This window comes from Pristiophorus japonicus, chromosome 2 (genome assembly GCF_044704955.1).
Source record: "Pristiophorus japonicus isolate sPriJap1 chromosome 2, sPriJap1.hap1, whole genome shotgun sequence".
In the NCBI taxonomy this organism is placed as follows: Eukaryota; Metazoa; Chordata; class Chondrichthyes; family Pristiophoridae; genus Pristiophorus; species Pristiophorus japonicus.
Genome location: NC_091978.1, coordinates 370217343 through 370239242, shown reverse-complemented (window position 1 = coordinate 370239242; position 21900 = coordinate 370217343). Strand labels below are relative to the sequence as shown.

Here is a 21900-nt window from a genome sequence, read left to right as displayed (position 1 = left end):
TCCGACAGTGCGGCGCTCCCTCAGTACTGCCCCTCGACAGTGCGGCGCTCCCTCAGCACTGCCCCTCCGACAATGCGGCGCTCCCTCAGCACTGCCCCTCCGACAGTGCGGCGCTCCCTCAGCACTGCCCCTCCGACAGTGCGGCGCTCCCTCAGTACTGTCCCTCCGACAGTGCGGCGCTCCCTCAGTACCGCCCCTCCGACAGTGCGGCGCTCCCTCAGTACTGCCCCTCCGACAGTGCGGCGCTCCCTCAGTACTGCCCCTCGACAGTGCGGCGCTCCCTCAGCACTGCCCCTCCGACAGTGCGGCGCTCCCTCAGCACTGCCCCTCCGACAGTGCGGCGCTCCCTCAGCACTGCCCCTCCGACAGTGCGGCGCTCCCTCAGTACTGTCCCTCCGACAGTGCGGCGCTCCCTCAGTACCGCCCCTCCGACAGTGCGGCGCTCCCTCAGCACTGCCCCTCCGACAGGGTGTTTTGGCAAAGCGCTCACTCAATCGTCTCTTGAGTTTCCTGGTTAGGTGAAGGCAATTTCTTTGTTGCTTCCTTTTGTATCTGCCTCATTCCCAATTCCTTAGCAATTCACACATCGGAATGACCTGTAAATGGCTTTAACTCCTCTCGTTATACCTCTTATTGTCTAATGCTGATATCACTTCTGCGGTTTAAACCATCTCCTGCTTTCCACTTAAGAACTTGGCAGCTCATTCCATTTCTTTTCTCCGTCTGTTTGTCAGATTTATTAACTGGTGAGACACACGCACCAAGAAAATCCCTTTCTCTGCTTCTATCCCCTCAAACGTCCGGCAACAAGGCAGTGAATTAGAAATCAAAGCAGACAACGCTGGAAATACTCAGCGGGTCGGGCAGCATCTGTGGAGAGAGAAACAGAGTTAACGTTTCAGGTCGATGACCCTTCGTCAGGACTGGAAAAAGTTAGAGATGAGCAGCTTTTCAGCAATTACAGAGGCAGGGAATGAACAAAGGGAAGATCTGTGATAGGGTTGGGGGCAGGAGAAATTGAATGACAAAAGGGGATGATGGTGAGAGGCATAAGGGAGTGGTAATGGGACAGGTAAAGACACAAAGGTGGGTCTAGAGGAGGTGCAAATGGTTACATTAGAATATCAGGGGGCGAGGGGAAATCTGGCAAAGCGGAGAAAGATTCTGTGGCCTGGGAATGTGGCAGAGACCCCAGGGGAACGACCCCCCTGCCTCCCCCTCACCCCGGCCATGTACCGATAGGTGTTCCCCACCCCCACCCCAACACCAGCACCTCCCACAACCCATGCCCTCTACCACCTCATCATCATCATAGGCAGTCCCTCCGAATCGAGGAAGACTTTCTTCCACTCCTAAAGTGAGTTCTTTGGTGGCTGAACAGTCCAATACGAGAGCCACACTCCCTGTCACAGGTGGGACAGACAGTCGTTGGGGGAAGGCGGGTGGTGGGACTGGTTTGCCGCACGCTCCTTCCGCTGCCTGCACCTGACCTCTTCACACTCGGGGCGTTGAGATTCGAAGAGCTGATACACTTCCTCCACTTAGGGCGGTCTTTGGCCAGGGACTCCCAGGTGTCGGTGGGGATGTTGCAGGGAGACTTTGAGGGTGTCCTTGTAACGTTTCCTCTGCCCACCTTTGGCTCGTTTGCCGTGAAGGAGCTCTGCATGGAGCACTTGCTTAGGGAGCCACGTGTCTGGCATGCGAACAATGTGGTCCACCCAGCCGAACTGATCGAGTGTGCTGGGGATGTTGGCCTGGGCGAGGACACTGATGTTGGTGCGCCTGTCCTCCCAGGGGACAGCACCTCCCACATCCCATGCCCTCTACCACCTCATCATCATCATAGGCAGTCCCTCGAATCGAGGATGACTTGCTTCCATGTCAAATAGTTCACGGGTGTTTCAATGAAGGACCTAAAATTCCAGATCCTGAACGAAATCTTAGAGCTTGGAAGATGCCTGTGGGTGGATTTTTTTAACGTGGGGTGACCGTTGCACACCAGCCACCACACGGGCTTGACAGAGCGAGGTCTTGGTCCAGTGGCAAGGACTAAGACGACTGGAGACCGGCTCTGTTGCTTCTACCACCTAGAAGGACAAGGGCAGCAGGTGCATGGGAACACCACCACCTCCACGTTCCCATCCGAGTCACACACCATCCTGACTTGGAAATATATCGGCCGTTCCTTCATCGTCGCTGGGTCACAATCCTGGAACTCCCTCCCTAACAGCACTGTGGGAGCACCTTCACCACACGGACTGCAGCGGTTCAAGAAGGCGGCTCACCGCCACCTTCTCAAGGGGCAATTAGGGATAGGCAATAAATGCCGGTCTTGCCAGCGACGCCCATATCCCGAGAAGGAACATTTAACAAACAACCGCAGAACCTGTTTTCACAAGTTGTGCAGCACCCTTTACCAAATGGGGTTGCGATTTAGGGTTTCTGCAATGGGGAACAGTAACGCCAGCCCATTTCCAGACATGCAAAGTCTCACAATATTTAAGTAACAAACCAGAAACAATGTTTAAGTAACAAACCAGAAACATAAACGCAAATAGCACTGAGTTACTGAGCCACTGAAATGTAGATAGAAAGAAAGGCTTGCATTTATATAGCGCCTTACACCACTTCAGGAATTCCCAAAGCGCTTTACAGCCAATGAAGTACTTTTGGAGTGTAGTCACTGTTGTAATGTGGGAAACGCGGCAGCCAATTTGCGCATAGCAAGCTCCCACAAACAGCAATGTGATAATGACCAGATAATCTGCTTTTTAGGGATAAATATTGGCCCCAGGACACTGGGGATAATTCCCCTGCTCTTCTTCAAAATAGTGCCATGGGATCTTTTACATACATCTCAGAGAGCAGGTTTAACGTCTCAATCCGAAAGACAGCTCCCTCAGCACTGCCCCTCCGACAGTGAGACACTCCCTCAGTACCGCCCCTCCGACAGTGCGGCGCTCCCTCAGCACTGCCCCTCCGACAGTGCGGCGCTCCCTCAGTACTGCCCCTCCGACAGTGCGGCGCTCCCTCAGCACTGCCCCTCCGACAGTGCGGCGCTCCCTCAACACTGCCCCTCCGACAGTGCGGCGCTCCCTCAGCACTGCCCCTCCGACAATGCGGCACTCGCTCAGCATTGCACTGGGAGTGTCAGTTTAGTTTTTGGTGCTCCAGTCCCGGCAGTGGTACTTGAACCCACGACCTTCTGACTCAGAGGCGAGAGTGCTGCCCACTGAGCCACAGCCGCCAGTCCCACTCAGTCCTTTTACTAAAAATATCGTCATAATAACAGGCTGGCTAATCTGGCCTTTGCAGAACTTAATCCATTATCCTTTGAAAATGGCAGGTGTTCAGGCCATTATGCGGAGGGGTGGGGTGGAAGTGTGTTGAAAGAGTACTTGACATTCCCAGTGTAAATGGTGAGGTATTGCTCCCGACTCTGGCCAGCACGCTCTGCTGATAGGACTGAAAGGAATGAAAGTCAATAAGGTTTTGTCCTCCTACAAGTTTGGCCTCAAAACTCTTTTGTGATCCAGATTAACCGTGACCAAAAATCCCTCGTAGTGCCATCTGATTCACTCCATTCTGAGGGATGTGATCACGGCCAATTCTGAATTTAGTGACTTGTCCCCAGTAGCTCCTATAGGGGGACTTGAGCACAAAATCTAGACCGACGTTACAGTGCAGTACTGAGGGAGTGCCGCACTGTCGGAAGGGCAGTACTGAGGGAGCGCCGCACTGTCGGAGGGGCAGTACTGAGGGAGCGCCGCACTGTCGGAGGGGCAGTACTGAGGGAGCGCCGCACTGTCGGAGGGGCAGTGCTGAAGGAGTGCTGCACTGTTGCAAGGGCAGTGCTGAGGGAGTGCCGTACTGTCGGAGGGGCAGTACTGAGGGAGAGCAGCACTGTCGGAGGGGCAGAGCTGAGGGAGTGCCGCACTGTTGGAGGTGCCGTCATTCGGATGAGACGTTAAACCGAGGCCCCATCTGCTCTCTCAGGTGGATGTAAAAGATCCCATGGCAATATTTTGAAGAAGAGCAGGGGAGTTATCCCCGGTGTCCTGGGGCCAATATTTATCCCTCAATCAACATAAATAAATCATTACTGGTCATTATCACATTGCTGTGTGTGAGAGCTTGCTGTGCGCAAATTGGCTGCCGCGTTTCCCACAATACAACAGTAACTACACTCCAAAAAGTACTCCATTGGCTGTAAAGCACTTTGGGATGTCCTGAGGTCATGAAAGGCGCTATATAAATGAATGTCTTTCTGTTTTGTATAGGGCACAAGCTTCGGGTTCAAAGAATTTGTAGCTGCCTTTAATTGGGTTTTGTTTTACAAATCAAATGAACCCAGCTTAGTTTCTAACACAAACTGATATTTCTGTCCCGATCTCTGTAACCTCCCCCAGCCCCACAACCCCCCGAGATCTCTGCACTCCTCTAATTCTGCCCTCCTAAGCATCCCTGATTATAATCACTCCACCATCGGTGGCCGTGCCTTCTGTTGCCTGGGCCCCAAGCTCTGGAACTCCCTCCCTAAACCTCTCCGCCTCTCTGCCTCTTTCCTCCTTCAAGACGCTCCTTAAAACCGACCTCTTTCACCTGCGCTAATTTCTCCTTGTGCGGTTCGGCATCAAATTTATTTTGATCTCCTAACACTCCTCTGAAGTTCTTTTGGGATGCTTCACCATGTGAAAGGCGCTATATAAATACAAGTTATAGTTGTTTTAGTTCCTGTATTAATTCGGGGCCAATCTAACAAGACTTTTCCCAAACTCCCTGAGAGCAGGGATGGGTAGATTGGACGCGGATATTAACAATTCCAGATCCGTCTGAATTATCCCTGAAGTGTCCTAGAAAGAAAAAGTCAACTTGCATTTACACAGGTTCTACACGTCCTCAGTACTGCCCCTCCGACAGTGCGGCACTCCCTTAGTACTGCCCCTCCGACAGTGCGGCACTCCCTCAGCACTGCCCCTCCGACAGTGTGGCGCTCCCTCAGTACTGCCCCTCCAACAGTGCGGCACTCCCTCAGTACTGCCCCTCCGACGGTGCAGCGCTCCCTCAGTACTGCCCCTCCGACGGTGCAGCACTCCCTCAGTACTGCCCCTCCGACAGTGCAGCACTCCCTCAGTACTGCCCCTCCGACAGTGCGGCACTCCCTCAGTACTGCCCCTCCGACGGTGCAGCGCTCCCTCAGTACTGCCCCTCCGACGGTGCAGCGCTCCCTCAGTCCTGTACTGGAGTGTCAGCCTAGATTACTATCCTCAAGTCCCTGGAGTGGGACTTGAACCCACGACCTTGTGACTCAGAGGCGAGAGCGCTGCCCACTGAGCCACAGCTGACACACTTGTGCCTGGATACCGAGTGCATTATGGAAGCTGAAACCATGGTTAACCCTTTGTGCATTTCCTTCCAGGCCACCACACTGTTTATATTGGGGTTCATGTCCCAAAGAGCTATCGAAGGAGAAGGCGTCATCGGAGGCGAACGTCGGCATTAAAGGAGAGGAGCAGGGAGCGGGAAAGGACAGCTGAGGCATCAGACCGCTCGGACACTGAGAACAACGATGACCAGACGAACGGGAGTCTGTTTAAACCGCTCGGTGAGTACCGTACTGACCTGTTGTTCCTCAAAACGCTCGATCCATCCATGCCTTTGTTACCTCTAGACTTGACTATTCCAACGCACTCTTGGCTGGCCTCCCATATTCTACCCTTCGTAAACTAGAGGTGATCCAAAACTCGGCTACCCCGTGTCCTAACTCGCACCCAGTCCCGCTCACCCATCACCCCTGTGCTTGCTGACCTACACTGGCTCGATTTCAAAATTCTCATCTTTGTTTTCAAATCCCTCCATGGCCTCGCCCCCTTCCTATCTCTGTAATCTCCTCCAGCCCCACAACCCCCCCGAGATGTCTGCGTTCCTCTAATTCTGCCCTCCTGAGCATCCCTGATTATAATCACTCCACCATCGGTGGCCGTGCCTTCTGGTGCCTGGGCCCCAAGCTCTGGAACTCCCTCCCTAAACCTCTCCGCCTCTCTACCTCTCTTTCCTCCTTCAAGACGCTCCTTAACCTGGGGGTCCTTGTGCATGAATCCCAAAACGTTAGTTTGCAGGTGCAGCAGGTAATCAGGAAGGCGAATGAAATGTTGGCCTTCATTGCGAGAGGGATGGAGTACAAAAGCAGGGAGGTCCTGCTGCAACTGTTTAGGGTATTGGTGAGGCCGCACCTGGAGTACTGCGTACAGTTTTGGTCACCTTACTTAAGGAGGGATATACTAGCTTTGGAGGGGGTACAGAGACGATTCACTAGGCTGATTCCGGAGATGAGGGGGTTACCTTATGATGATAGATTGAGTAACTGGGTCTTTACTCGGAGTTCAGAAGGATGAGGGGTGATCTTATAGAAACATTTAAAATAATGAAAGGGATAGACAAGATAGAGGCAGAGAGGTTGTTTCCACTGGTCGGGGAGACTAGAACTAAGGGGCACAGCCTCAAAATACGGGGGAGCCAATTTAAAACCGAGTTGAGAAGGAATTTCTTCTCCCAGAGGGTTGTGAATCTGTGGAATTCTCTGCCCAAGGAAGCAGTTGAGGCGAGCTCATTGAATGTATTCAAGTCACAGATAGATAGATTTTTAAGCAATAAGGGAATTAAGGGTTATGGGGAGCGGGCGGGTAAGTGGAGCTGAGTCCATGGCCAGATCAGCCATGATCTTGTTGAATGGAGGAGCAGGCTCGAGGGGCTAGATGGCCTACTCCTGTTCCTAATTCTTATGTTCTTATGTTAAAACTGACCTCTTTGACCAATCTGTGCTAATTTCTCCTTATGTGGCTCGGTATCAAATTTTTATCTCGCAATGCTCCTGTGAAGCGCCTTGGGACATTTCACTATGTTAAAGGCGCTATATAAATACTTATTGTTGTTGTTCGCCCTCAAACCGTTTGACAAATATCCTCTCCCTTTGTGCAAGGAGTAATGTTCCCCCTCGCCTATCTTTACTGGGGGAGGAGGGGCAGCATTAATGTAATAAACACGTGGTCCTATCAAACTGAAAGATGTCAAAATAAGCAACAAGGTCCCAGTGAGAAACCTTACCCACTAAATCATCCTGGAGCTTAAAAGGGAAGGGCAAGGCCATTTCCATCTGCACTGTAGGTCAAAAGGACTCGAGGGATTGTTCTCTGCAATGACAATCAGGTGCCTGTGTTTTGCTCCAACAATGGGCCTGTGTTTTGCTCCAACAATGGGCCTGTGTTTTGCTCCAACAATGGGCCTGTGTTTTGCTCCAACAATGGGCCTGTGTTTTGCTCCAACAATGGGCCTGTGTTTTGCTCCAACAATGGGCCTGTGTTTTGCTCCAACAATGGGCCTGTGTTTTGCTCCAACAATGGGCCTGTGTTTTGCTCCAACAATGGGCCTGTGTTTTGCTACAACAATGGGCCTGTGTTTTGCTCCAACAATGGGCCTGTGTTTTGCTCCAACAATAGGCCTGTGCTTTGCTCCAACAATGGGCCTGTGTTTTGCTCCAACAATCGGCCCGTGTTTTGCTCCAACAATCGGCCTGTGTTTTGCTCCAACAATGGGCCTGTGTTTTGCTCCAACAATGGGCCTGTGTTTTGCTCCAACAATGGGCCTGTGTTTTGCTTCAACAATGGGCCTGTGTTTTGCTCCAACAATGGGCCTGTGTTTTGCTCCAACAATGGGCCTGTGTTTTGCTCCAACAATCGGCCTGTGTTTTGCTCCAACAATAGGCCTGTGTTTTGCTCCAACAATTGGCCTGTGTTTTGCTCCAACAATAGGCCTGTGTTTTGCTCCAACAACCGGCCTGTGTTTTGCTCTAACAACCGGCCTGTGTTTTGCTCCAACAATAGGCCTGTGTTTTGCACCAACAATCGGCCTGTGTTTTGCTCCAACAATCGGCCTGTGTTTTGCTCCAACAATAGGCCTGTGTTTTGCTCCAACAATGGGCCTGTGTTTTGCTCCAACAATGGGCCTGTGTTTTGCTCCAACAATGGGCCTGTGTTTTGCTCCAACAATGGGCCTGTGTTTTGCTCCAACATGGGCCTGTGTTTTGCTCCAACAATGGGCCTGTGTTTTGCTCCAACAATAGGCCTGTGTTTTGCTCCAATAATGGGCCTGTGTTTTGCTCCAACAATGGGCCTGTGTTTTGCTCCAACAATGGGCCTGTGTTTTGCTCCAACAATGGGCCTGTGTTTTGCTCCAACAATCGGCCTGTGTTTTGCTCCAACAATCGGCCTGTGTTTTGCTCCAACAATGGGCCTGTGTTTTGCTCCAACAATGGGCCTGTGTTTTGCTCCAACAATCGGCCTGTGTTTTGCTCCAACAATAGGCCTGTGTTTTGCTCCAATAATGGGCCTGTGTTTTGCTCCAACAATGGGCCTGTGTTTTGCTCCAACAATGGGCCTGTGTTTTGCTCCAACAATCGGCCTGTGTTTTGCTCCAACAATAGGCCTGTGTTTTGCTCCAATAATGGGCCTGTGTTTTGCTCCAACAATGGGCCTGTGTTTTGCTCCAACAATGGGCCTGTGTTTTGCTCCAACAATGGGCCTGTGTTTTGCTCCAACAATGGGCCTGTGTTTTGCTCCAACAATCGGCCTGTGTTTTGCTCCAACAATCGGCCTGTGTTTTGCTCCAACAATGGGCCTGTGTTTTGCTCCAACAATGGGCCTGTGTTTTGCTCCAACAATCGGCCTGTGTTTTGCTCCAACAATAGGCCTGTGTTTTGCTCCAATAATGGGCCTGTGTTTTGCTCCAACAATCGGCCTGTGTTTTGCTCCAACAATGGGCCTGTGTTTTGCTCCAACAATGGGCCTGTGTTTTGCTCCAACAATGGGCCTGTGTTTTGCTCCAACAATCGGCCTGTGTTTTGCTCCAACAATCGGCCTGTGTTTTGCTCCAACAATGGGCCTGTGTTTTGCTCCAACAATGGGCCTGTGTTTTGCTCCAACAATCGGCCTGTGTTTTGCTCCAACAATAGGCCTGTGTTTTGCTCCAACAATCGGCCTGTGTTTTGCTCCAACAATAGGCCTGTGTTTTGCTCCAACAATCGGCCTGTGTTTTGCTCCAACAATGGGCCTGTGTTTTGCTCCAACAATGGGCCTGTGTTTTGCTCCAACAATGGGCCTGTGTTTTGCTCCAACAATGGACCTGTGCTTTGCTTCAACAACAGGCCTTGAACACAGGCCTGGCCAGGCACGAGGGTGCAGCCTCATCGTGTGACTTTTGGTGCCTCCAGGGGGCAGCGACCATCTCGTTGTCCACACCGTTGACCAATGGCTGTGGGATCTTCCCGATCCCCCACGTTTACAGATTGTGTCCTGACCGCTGCCGGCTCGATTGCAGCTTGTGAGGAGGGCAGGAGTCGATGGCAACTTGCATTCATATAGCGCCTGTAACACAGCAAAGCGTCCCGAGAGCGCTTCACAGGAGCGTTGTTGGACAAAGCCGGCCAACGAGCCACATCAAGAAAGAAAGTCTTGCATTTCTATAGCGCCTTTCACCACCTCGGGGCGTCCCAAAGTGTTTTACAGCCAATGGAGTCTGTTTTGGAGTGTAGTCACTGTTGTGTTGTGGGGAACACGCCAGCCAATTTGCGCACAGCAAGCTCCCACACACAGCAATGTGATAATGACCAGATAATCTGCTTTTGGTGATTGAGGGATAAATATTGGCCCCAGGACACCAGGGATAACTCCCCTGCTCTTCTTCAAAATAGTGGCCATGGGATCTTTTACGTTCTCCTTAGAGGGCAGACAGGGCCTCGGTTTAATGTCTCATCTGAAAGACGGCATCTATGACCATGCGGCATTCCCTCAGTACTGCCCCTCCGACAGTGCGGCGCTCCCTCAGTACTGCCCCTCCGACAATGCACCGCTTCCTCAGTACCGCCCTTCTGACAGTGCGGCACTCCCTCAGGACTGCCCCTCCGATAGTGCAGCACTCCGTCAGTTCTGCCCCTTCCGACAGTGCGGCGCTCCCTCAGTGCTGCCCCTCCGACAGTGCCCCGCTCCCTCAGTACTGCCCCTCCGACAGTGCGGCGCTCCCTCAGTACTGCCCCTCCGACAGTGCGGCGCTCCCTCAGTACTGCACTGGGAGTGTCGGTCTGGATATTTGTATTAGGACAGGTGACCAAAGAACTTTCTCAAAGCAGTGAGTTTTAAGGAGAGTCTGAAAGAAGGAGAGAGAGGCGAAGAGGTTTGGGGAGGGAATTCCAGAGCTTGGGGCTTGGGGTCGACAGGCTTTATACTTGAATGTGTTGAGTAATTTGCAGTGGCAGTGATCAGGTCTCTTGTAACGTTAGCAGGTCGGTGCAGTATTCAGGAATAATGCTGGCTGACTTGCAATAATGCATGTGGCATTATCTACTTTGGTAGTCAGCGGTAATCGCTGTATGGTATCGACGAGGCTCTGCTTCCCGCTCCCTGCAACTTTCTGCTGAACGTTTTCTCTTCCTTTTCCACCAGATTTGCCAGAATAAAAAAGAAGATTGTTTTTTTTGCCAGTGGATGCTGTAGATTCCACTAAAATGTTGCTGAAGGATTTGAATTTCATTTTCTTTCTGTCCGGAGTCATGTGCTCCCTCCCCCCCACCAACCCCCGCCCCTCCCCGATCAGATCCGTCTATCCACACTGGTCCTTTTGTATGGCTGGGTTAGAGTGGTTCAGTCTGTGGACATCTCCATGGAAACTCAATGCTTGATCGATCAAAAGGAAAGATTTTTTTTCTCTGATGCTTGGTGATTGGTCCTGGGCACAATTCAACCCGAGTCCAGGTTTGTTCATCCTGCTGACTGGATCACTTCACAGTCGGTACGCTTACGGTTAAGCAATGCCCCCCCTCCCCGCTCTCCCTATCTCCATAATCTCCTCCAGCTTTGGCCGGAGGGCAGACCACATTGTCCGCATGCCAGACACGAGCCTCCCAAAGCAAGCGCTCTACTCGGAACTCCTACACGGCAAGCGAGCCCCAGGTGGGCAGAGGAAACGTTACAAGGACACCCTCAAAGCCTCCCTGATAAAGTGCAACGTCCCCACTGACACCTGGGAGTCCCTGGCCAAAGACCGCCCTAAGTGGAGGAAGTGCATCCGGGAGGGCGCTGAGCACCTCGAGTCTCGTCGCCGAGAGCATGCAGAAACCAAGCGCAGGCAGCGGAAGGAGCGTGCGGCAAACCAGTCCCACCTACCCCTTCCCTCAATGAATATCAGTCCCACCTGTGACAGGCACTGAGGTTCTCGTATTGGACTGTTCAGCCATCTGAGAACTCACCTTTAGAATGGAAGCAAGTCTTCCTCGATTCCGAGGGACTGCCTATGATGATGATACTTGCATTGGAGGCAGTTCAGAGAAGGTTCACGAGGTTGATTCCTGAGATGAAAGGGTTGTCAAATGAAGAAAGGTTCAGCAGGTTGGGCCTAAGTTCATTGGAGTTTAGAAGAATGAGAGGTGATCTTATTGAAATGTGTAAGATAATGAGGGGGCTTGACAGGGTAGATGCAGAGAGGATGTTTCCCCTCGTGGGAGAATCTAGAACTATAGTTTCAGAATAAGGGGTCGCCCATTTAAAACGGAGATGATGAAGAATTTCTTTGAGCATCATGAATCTTTGGAATTCTCTGCCCCAGAGAGCTGTGGAGGCTGGGTCATTGAATGTATTTAAGGCGAAGATGGACAGATTTTTGAGCGATAAGGGAGTAAAGGGTTATGGGGAGCGGGCGGGGAAGTGGAGTTGAGCCCATGATCAGATCAGCCATGATCTTATTGAATGGCGGAGCAGACTCGAGGGGCCGAATAGCTAACTCCTGCTCCTATTTCTTACGAGCCTTCAGCTGCCAAGGCCCTGAGCTCTGGAATTCCCTCCCTAAACCTCTCCGCCTCTCCACCAACGTGCCCCCGAATCTCCGCGGACGCATGGCTGCGCAGTGAGTGGCGGTCCTGCGCAGGCCGCGAACCAGCCGTGGAGAGCGTTGGAATAGTCAAGTCTGGAAGTAACTCATCATCATCATAGGCAGTCCCTCGGAATCGAGGAAGACTTGCTTCCACTAAGAATGAGTTCTTAGGTGACTGAGCAGTCCAATACGAGAGCCACAGTCCCTGTCACAGGTGGGACAGACAGTGGTTGAGGGAAGGGGAGGGCGGGACAGGTTTGCCGCACACTCCTTCCGCTACCTGCGCTTGGTTTCTGCATGCTCTCGGCGATGAGACTCGAGGTGCTCGGTGCCCTCCCGGATCCACCTCCTCCACCCAGGGTGGTCTTCGGCCAGGGACTCCCAGGTGTCGGTGGGGATGCTGCACTTTACCAGGAAGTAACTAAGGCATAGATGAGGGCTTCAGCAGCGGATGAGCTGAGGCAAGGGCTCCTCCAGACCCACAACCCCCCGAGATGTCTGCACTCCTCTAATTCTGCCCTCTTGAGCATCCCTGATTATAATCGCTCCACCATCGGTGGCCGTGCCTTCTGTTGCCTGGACCCCCATGCTCTGGAACTCCCTCCCTAAACCTCTCTGCCTCTCTTTCCTCCTTCAAGACGCTCCTTAAAACCTACCTCTTTGACCAAGCTTTCGGTCACCTGCGCTAATTTCTACTTATACGGCTTCTGGGACGTTTTACTATGTTAAAGGTGCTATATAAATAAAGTTATTGTTCTGCTGGGAGGGGTACCATACATGCATGGCCCACCACATACAAAAACCAGAGGGGACATTCCTCTCTCCCTCTCTCGCTCCTCTTTTAAGAGAATCCTTAAAGCCAACCTCTCTGACCAAGCTTTAATCACCTGTCCCCGAATATCGTCTTTTGTGGCTCGCTGTCAGATTGTGTCTGATAATCGCTCCTGTGAAGCGCCGCGGGGCGTTTTTACTGCATTAAAGGCGCTATATAAATGCAAGTGGTTGTTTTGTTAATTCTCCTCTCACTCGCTCCTTCCCCCACTGCTCCCCGTTTTCGAGGAGAGGCAGGATTGTGAAGAGGGAGGGACTCGAGGATACCACAGCGAAGGGCTACAGTTCCTGTTTGCTCATTTCCCCTTCACACCTTGACGGGTCTGTGGTTTGCTCCCTACTTTGGATTACGTTACAGCCCCGGAGACTCTGACTAGGCTGAAAGAATTACATTTATGCAGCGCCTTCCATGACATCGGGACGCTTTGCAACCAATTTTCGAACTTTTGTCACTGTCGTAATGCAGGAAACGCAGCAGAAATTTGTGCACAGCAAGCTCCCACACACAAAATTTGGTCATCTGTCTTTTGAGTGATGTTGATGGAGGGATAAATATTGGCTGTTGGATTTCTCTGGAAATCTGGAACTCGCTCCTCCAAAAAAAAACTGTTGAGGCTGTGGGCCAGTTGAAACTGAGATCGCGAGGTTTTTGTTGGTCAAGGGTATTAGGAGTTACGGACCCAAGGAGGGTTGATGGAGTTAAGATACACATCAGCCATGATCTCATTGAATGGTGGAACAGGGTCATCATCATCATCATCACAGGCGGTCCCTCAAAGCGAGGATGACTTGCTTCCACGCCAAAAAAGGATGCGTTCACAGGTGTTTCAATGAAGGACCTGAACTACATCCTGAAGGGTGGAAGATGCCCGTGCGTGGTTTTTTTAACATGGGGTGGCCGTTGCACACCAGCCACCACACGGGCTTGACCTCATCACAACTTGCTTTCCCACCTATCTTTGTATCATCAGCAATTTGGGTCACAGCCTAAGGACAAGGGATAAGCCATTTAGAACCAAGATGAGGAAAAACTTCATCACCCAGAGAATTGTGAACCTGTGGAATTCTCTACCACAGAAACTTGTTGAGGCCAATTCGTTAGAGTAATTCAAAAGGGAGTTAGATGTGGCCCTTATGGCTAAAGGGATCTAGGGGTATGGAGAGAAAGCAGGAATGGGGTACTGAGGTGAATGATCAGCCATGATCATATTGAATGGTGGTGCAGGCTCGAAGGGCCGAATGGCCGACTCCTCCAACTATTTTCTATGTTGCTATGTTTCTATGTTGACAGAGCTAGGTCTTGGTCCAGTGACAAGCGCTACCCAAGATGACTGGAGACCAGCTCTGCTGCACGGACCCAGTGTGCGCTCACATATCGCAGTGTGGGCTGGGCCCGTGCTGCCCCTGGGCCCCGATCACGTCCCTCTACAATCTCTCGCCGCTCCTTCGCCCCGACCTCGCTGCTCCTGCTGTACCTGCCCACGCTCCAATCACCGACCTGGACCTTGATGACGTCACTCTTCGCTGCCGTCGCCCTCCTGCACCAGCTCGCGCTGCTCCCTGGAGTGGCCTGCCTCCACACTGCTTCCCGAGGCCACTCGCCGCCTCCTTTTATGGCTCCGACCTGCCGCTGGCTCCAGGGACTGAATGGCTGGACCCTGTCCCTGTGTTTCTAATGCTTCCCTTCTTGTATTAGTTGTACCAATGCGTGCTGTGCCCGCCGCCTCTCTCGCAGGCCCGTCTTTACCGCTCTGTTCCGCCTCCACTCCAATCCAGCCGCGCCTGGGCCACACGACCAGCTTTGGGAAACAAAAGAGGCACTTGTGTACCTTGCCACAGGCGCAGTCCCACCTCAACCTCCTCATCCCTCGGGCAACCAACTCAGAAACAAGCCACTGGGCCCCACCGCTCCGTGCCGGGGTTTATGTCCCACCGCTCCGTGCCGGGGTTTATGCTCCACACCAGCCCCCTCCCACCCCTCTCCATCTCACCCCATCACCATATCCTTCTATTCCTTTCTCCCTCATGTGTTTATCCAGCTTCCCCTTAAATGCATCGATACTATTCGCCTCAACCCCTCCCTGTGGCAGCAAGTTCCACATTCTCACCGCTCTCTGGATAAAGAAGTTTCTCCTGAATTCCCTGTGGATTTTTTGAGTGACTATCTTATGTTTATGGCCCCTATAGAATCACAGAACGGTTACAGCCCGGGAGAAGGCCATTCGGCCCATCGAGCCTGTGCCGGCTCTCGGCAAGAGCACCTCAGCCAGTCCCACTCCCCCCGCCCTGGTTCTGGTCTCCCCCACAAGTGAAATCATTTTCTCTATCTCTACCCTATCAAACCCCTTTCATAATTTTAATCTCTATCAGGTCACCCCTTTGTTATCGAATTTTCTGGAGAAAAGAGCCCCAGCAATCTTCCCCAATAGTTGTACCAACTCCGTCTCTCATCCTTGTAAAGCTTTCTTGTACCTTCCCGATGCCTCAATATCTTTTTTGTAAAACGGACCAGAGCTGTGCACCAGTATATCAAAACACAATAAATGTGTCTTATAAGAAATAAAAGCAGGAGTCGGCCATTTGGCCCCTCGAGCCTGCTCCGCCATTCAATAAGATCATGGCTGATCTGATCATGGACTCAGCTCCACTTCCCTGCCCGCTCCCCATAACCCTTTACTCCCATCATTCAAAAATCTGTCTATCTCCACCGTAAATATATTCAATGACTCAGACTCTCTGAGGCAGAGAATTCCACAGATTTACAACCCTCTGAGAGAAGAAATTTCTCCTCATCTCAGTTTTAAATGGGTGGCCCCTTATTCTAAGATCATGCCCTCTAGTTCTAGTCTCCCCCATCAGTGGAAACATCCTCTCTGCATCCACCTTGTCAAGCCCCCTCATAATCTTATAAGTTTCGATAAGATCACCTCTCATTCTTCTGAACTCCAATGAGTAGAGGCCCAACCTACTCAACCTTTCCTCATAAGTCAACCCCCTCATCACCGGAACCTTCTCTGAACTGCCTCCAAAGCAAGTATATCCTTTCTTCAATATGGAAACCAAAACTGCACGCAGTATTCCAGGTGTGGCCTCACCAATACCCTGTAAGGGGCTGCCCATTTAAAACTGAGATGAGGAGAATTGGGGAAGGCCGTTAATTTTTTAAATTATACTATGCACATAAGGGTCCTGGGGTCACAATAACCTTAGTAACTTGATGAGTTCACAATGGAACCCAGCCTGACCGATTGAAAGGCCAGCACACTTTAATCCTTAAATCTGTGAGCCTGTGCTCATACTGCAGTTATAATTAGATAAGCTCTGTTAATTCTTTGCCGAAGTCCAGTTTGTATTCACCTGCTTCTATTATAGGCAACAGTTTAAATACATAAAATAAGACTTGCATTTATATAGCGCCTTTCTCAACCTCAGGACGTCCCAAAGCGCTTTATAATGAAGTACTTTTGGAGTGTAGTCACTGTTGTATTGTGGGAAACGCGGCAGCCAATTAGTGCACAGCAAGCTCCCACACACAGCAATGTGATAATGACCAGATAATCTGTTTTAGTGATGTTAATTGAGGGATAAATATTGGCCACAGGACACCGGGGATAACTCCCCTGCTCTTCTTTTGAAATAGTGCCATGAGATCTTTTACGTCCATCTGAGCGAGCTGACAGGGCCTCGGTTTAACATCTCATCCAAAAGACGGCACCTCCAACAGTGCGGCACTCCCTCAGTACTACCCCTCCAACAGTGCGGCGCTCCCTCAGCGCTGCTTTTCCAACAGTGCAGCGCTCCCTCAGTACTGCCCCTCCGATAGTGCGGCGCTCCCTCAGTACTGCCCCTCCGACAGTGCGGCGCTCCCTCAGTACTGCCCCTCCGACAGTGCGGCGCTCCCTCAGTACTGCCCTTCCGATAGTGCGGCGCTCCCTCAGTACTGCCCCTCCGACAGTGCGGCGCTCCCTCAGTACTGCCCCTCCGACAGTGCGGCGCTCCCTCAGTACTGCCCCTCCGACAGTGCGGCGCTCCCTCAGTACTGCCCCTCCGACAGTGCGGCGCTCCCTCAGTACTGCCCCTCCGACAGTGCGGCGCTCCCTCAGTACTGCCCCTCCGACAGTGCGGCGCTCCCTCAGTACTGCCCCTCCGACAGTGCAGCGCGGTTTTGGATGACCTCTAGTTTACGTAGGGTAGAATGTGGGAGGCCAGCCAGGAGTGTGTTGGAATAGTCAGGTCTAGCTGTAACAAAGGCACAGACGAGGGTTTCAGCAGCGGATGAGCTGAGGCAATGGGTGGATTGGGCGATGTTACGGAGCTGGAAATAGGCGGGGATGGTCCGACTGGCTGGCGATCAGGAGCGGGCGAGCAACCTGAAGATACTTGCACCCCCGCTCTCCCTCCCCCACCCCAGCCCGGGGGGCCATGACCAATTGCAGGACAGGCGACGATATTCTGGCTGTCACTCAGCTGCCTCAGCGCAGATCTGGGATCGGAACATGCGACATTGTGGAGAGCTTGTTTTGGAAGCACATCAGAGAGTGTGGGCTATTGTGTTTTATGCACCGGGGGCAGGACAGCAAGGCACCTCATCCCAGAGTACGGGCAGTTATAGAGCACTGTTTCCTTTGTCTTTCTAACGACAGTGAGTGCGCTTCGAAATTAATTACTTGGCTGTGAAACATTTTAGAATGTCACAGCAAAATAAATGCTGCAATATCACAGTCTCCAAACCGAAGGCCATGTATACACACCTATTGGGCCAGGTGAAGCAAGCCATGTCGAACTAATCGAGTCCAACTCTGCTTATCCACACTGGACTTGACCCTGCTCAATGTTGTCAGGCAACATCTTGTCCCAGCAGTATAACAACATGTATTTATATAGCGCCTTTGATGTAGGTAAACATCCCAAGGCGCTTCACAGGAGCCATTATCGGGCAGAATTTGACACCGAGCCAAACAAGGAGATATTAGCACAGGTTGGTCAAAGACGTCGGTTTTAAGGAGCGTCTTAAAGGAGGAGAGAGATAGAGAGGGGGAGAGGTTTAGGGAGGGAGTTCCAGAGCTTGGGACCCAGGCAACTGAAGGCACGGCCACCGATGGTGGAGCGATTAAAATCGGAGGATGCTCAAGAGGGCAGAATTGGCAGAGGTCTCGAAGGGTTGTCGGGCTGGAGGGGGTTACAGAGATAGCAGAGGAATTAATCTCTGCGATCAGAGCCCACTGTCTGCTCTGTCTCTGTCTGTGGGGGCAAGGGCGAACTTCGCAGTCGCAACATTCCAGTCCTGATCACCTGTGGCTGGTTTAAAGCTGCCATGTCAAAGCTTAAGCAGATTCATTCACATTGAACCCTAAGTTCTATGGAAAAGAAAAGACTGATGGGGTGACCTGACATCTCGGGGGGGGGGTTGTGGGGCTGGAGGAGATTACAGAGACAGGGAGGGGCGAGGCCATGGAGCGATTTGGATGAACCCCAATAAGGATAAACACATGGGGGAGAAAGGAATAGAAGGATATGGTGATGGGGTGAGATGGAGAGGGGTGGGAGGGGGCTGGTGTGGAGCATAAACCCCGGCACGGAGCGGTGGGGCATAAACCCCGGCACGGAGCGGTGGGGCATAAACCCCGGCACGGAGCGGTGGGGCATAAACCCCGGCACGGAGCGGTGGGACATAAACCCCGGCACGGAGCGGTGGGGCATAAACCCCGGCACGGAGCGGTGGGACATAAACCCCGGCACGGAGCGGTGGGACATAAACCCCGGCACGGAGCGGTGGGACATAAACCCCGGCACGGAGCGGTGGGACATTAACCCCGGCACGGAGCGGTGGGCCCAATGATCTGTGTCTGTGATTGACATTCCATGCAATGCATGTTTCCTTCACAAACAAGGAGATATTAGCACAGGTTGGTCAAAGAACGCGATGCAAAATGATGCGTTGTCACATCTTCCTCTGACTTTCTTCCTCTGCTAAAACCATCCATGACTGCCGGGCCCCACACACCTGGGAGTGACTCAATCACTGATTAACCATTGGGTAGCTGCTTCTCTGTATTGTAAACTCAGATTCTTTCATAGAAACATAGAAATTTACAGCGCAGAAGGAGGCCATTTCGGCCCATCGTGTCCACGCCGGCCGACAAAGAGCCACATGGCCCTCGGTCAGCAGCCCTGAAGGTTACAGATAAACCCATGAACCTATTACTCTCTAATAGATCTTCTATCCCTGTGATTCTTGCTCACCACAAACCTCACTCCTAATATTTCTCTAATTGTCAACAGCTCTGTAACCAGTTCCCTCCCTCCCTCCCCTCGTTAAACAATTCCTCTATCTCCCTCCCCTTATTAATCCATTCCCCTCCCTCCCCTCGCTCATCAAACCATTTCCCTCTTGTAATGTATTTGCTTCATGGGTTCTTTGCTTCAGAATTCATAGCAACACATTGCTATGAAGAACTAGTTGGTTTATTAGCAAAAGGTTTAACAATCACACTACACATTACCGGTTCATCCACCGGGCTCACAACCACCTGCCCCATCGTGGATCCCCCGAACCCAACTCAGTCTTGTGAACATCACGTGACTGGCTAAGCCACTCCCAACTCAACAGCTCCCCAAACCTGTGTGAGCATCCTCGCAGATACATACATTACACCTCCTTCCCTCCCTCCCGTGGTTAATCCATTTCCCGCCCTCCCTGCCCTCGTTAAACCATTTCCCTCCTTCGCTGCCCTCGTTAAACCATTTCCCTCCCTCCCTGCCCTCGTTAAACCATTTCCCTCCCTCCCTGCCCTCGTTAAACTATTTCCCTCCCTCCCTGCCCTCGTTAAACCATTTCCCTCCCTCCCTGCCCTCGTTAAACTATTTCCCTCCCTCCCTGCCCTCGTTAAACTATTTCCCTCCCTCCCTGCCCTCGTTAAACCATTTCCCTTTTTTCCCTCGTTAAGATTTCTAGCTTGGCCCACAGGCTGACATGGTAGTTGTGCACAATCGAAGGTTTTTCTGTCTTTTTTTTTTTACTTCCTCATCCAGTTAGTTTCGGAGTTTGCCAAGCGTGTAACATTAGCCATGAGCACTTCGACCCAGAGCAGTCACAAGAGGTGTCTGCAGGTTGCATGCAGGCCTGGGCAGTTTTCCTTTATAGACGGTTCAGAAACCCACAGCTTTATAATCCAAGACACGTGAGCAAATTAGTAAGGGAATAACTGTGTCAACGAGTGAGAAGTTTGAGTTGCAATCTCTCGTATGAGGAGAGATTGGGTCGACTAGGCCTGTATTCACTAGAGTTTAGAAGAATGAGAGGGGATCTCATTGAAAGGTATAAAATTCTGATGGGGTTGGACAGACTGGATGTGGGGAGGATGTTTCCCCCGGGGCTGGGAAGTCTAGAACAAGGGGTCACAGTCTCAGGATACGTGGTAGGAAATTTAGGACTGAGATGAGGAGAAATTTCTTCACTCAGAGGGTGGGGAACCTGTGGAATTCTCTACCACAGAAGGCTGTGGAGGCCAAGTCACTGAATATATTTAAGAGGGAGATAGATAGATATCCGGAAACAAAAGGCATCAAGGGGTATGGGGAAAAAGCGGGAATATGGTGTTGAGATAGAGGATCAGCCATGATCATATTGAATGGCGGTGCAGGCTCAAAGGGCCGAATGGCCTACTACTGCTCCTATTTTCTATGTTTCGATGCAATTGAGTGAGTGAAATGGTGAGTGAGTGAGTTAGCGAGCGAGGAACTGAGTGAGTGTAGGAGTGAGTGAGCAAGTTAGTGAGTGAGTTAGTGAACGAGTTAGTGAGTGAGTGAGTTAGCGAGCGAGGAAATGAGTAAGTGTACGAGTGAGTGAGCAAGTTAGTGAGTGAGTGAGTTAGCAAGTGAGGAACTGATTGAGTGTAGGAGTGAGCGAGCGAGTGATTGAGTGAGTCTGTCGGTAAGTCATTTTATCAGGTCACCCAAAGCTTTGCCTACATTGAAGAAAATCAGTGCAAAAATCATTCACAAAAAAGGCCACCCGAGCTGGACCCCATGGAACCATGCCCCTGAGGAGACGTGGCCTTCTGCAGGGGAAAGCAGCAAGTGTTCAGGGGATGACAATAACAACAACGAGTATTTATATAGCGCCTTTAACATAGTAAAACGTCCCAAGACGCTTGACAGCAGTGTTTTAAGACAAAACAAATAATTTTGACACCGAGCCACATAAGAAATTAGCGCAGGTGACCAAAAGCTTGGTCAAAGAGGTCAGTTTTATGGAGCGTCTTAAAGGAGGGAGAGAGAGTTAGAGAGGCGGAGAGGTGTGGCAGGGAGTTTCACAGCCTGGGGCCCAGGCAACAGAAGGCACGGCCACTAATGGTGAGCGATTATAATCAGGAATGCTCAGGAGGGCAGAAATAATCATGTAGTGTTGTTTGTACCAGGTCTTGTAGATATTATAAACTGCCACTGAATCATTTGGGAACAGCTCCGAGTCACAAGGTTGTGGTTTTCCTCCAAGACTGATCGACCCTTCAGCGCAGTTCTGAGGGAGCACTGCACTGTCGGAGGGGCAGTACTGAGGGAACGCTGCACTGTCGGAGGGGTAGTACTGAGGGAGCACTGCACTGTCGGAGGGGCAGTACTGAGGGAGCACTGCACTGTCGGAGGGGCAGTACTGAGGGAGCACTGCACTGTCGGAGGGGCAGTACTGAGGGAGCGCCGCACTGTCGGAGGGGCAGTACTGAGGGAGCGCCGCACTGTCGGAGGGTCAGTACTGAGGGAGCGCCGCACTGTCGGAGGGTCAGTACTGAGGGAGCACTGCACTGTCGGAGGGGCAATACTGAGGGAACGCTGCACTGTCGGAGGGGCAGTACTGAGGGAGCACTGCACTGTCGGAGGGTCAGTACTGAGGGAGCACTGCACTGTCGGAGGGGCAATACTGAGGGAACGCTGCACTGTCGGAGGGTCAGTACTGAGAGAGCGCTGCACTGTCGGAGGGGCAATACTGAGGGAGCGCCGCACTGTCGGAGGGGCAGTACTGACGGAGCACTGCACTGTCGGAAGGGCAGTACTGAGGGAGCACTGCACTGTCGGAGGGGCAGTACTGAGGGAGCACTGCACTGTCGGAAGGGCAATACTGAGGGAACGCTGCACTGTCAGAGGGGCAATACTGAG

The 21900-nt window shown here is 51.8% G+C and overlaps 1 protein-coding gene across 5 annotated transcripts in view; it reads left to right on the top strand.

Annotated features, from left to right (window-relative positions):
* The window catches only part of LOC139250615 (electrogenic sodium bicarbonate cotransporter 1-like), a 245188-nt gene that overhangs the window by 33880 nt on the left and 189408 nt on the right, over window positions 1-21900 (top strand). For all 5 annotated transcript variants that reach the window (XM_070873017.1, XM_070873015.1, XM_070873016.1 and 2 more), the window contains exon 3: window positions 5420-5605. In XM_070873017.1, coding sequence (XP_070729118.1) covers window positions 5420-5605 — 186 coding nt within the window. The remainder of the gene's footprint in view (window positions 1-5419; window positions 5606-21900) is intronic.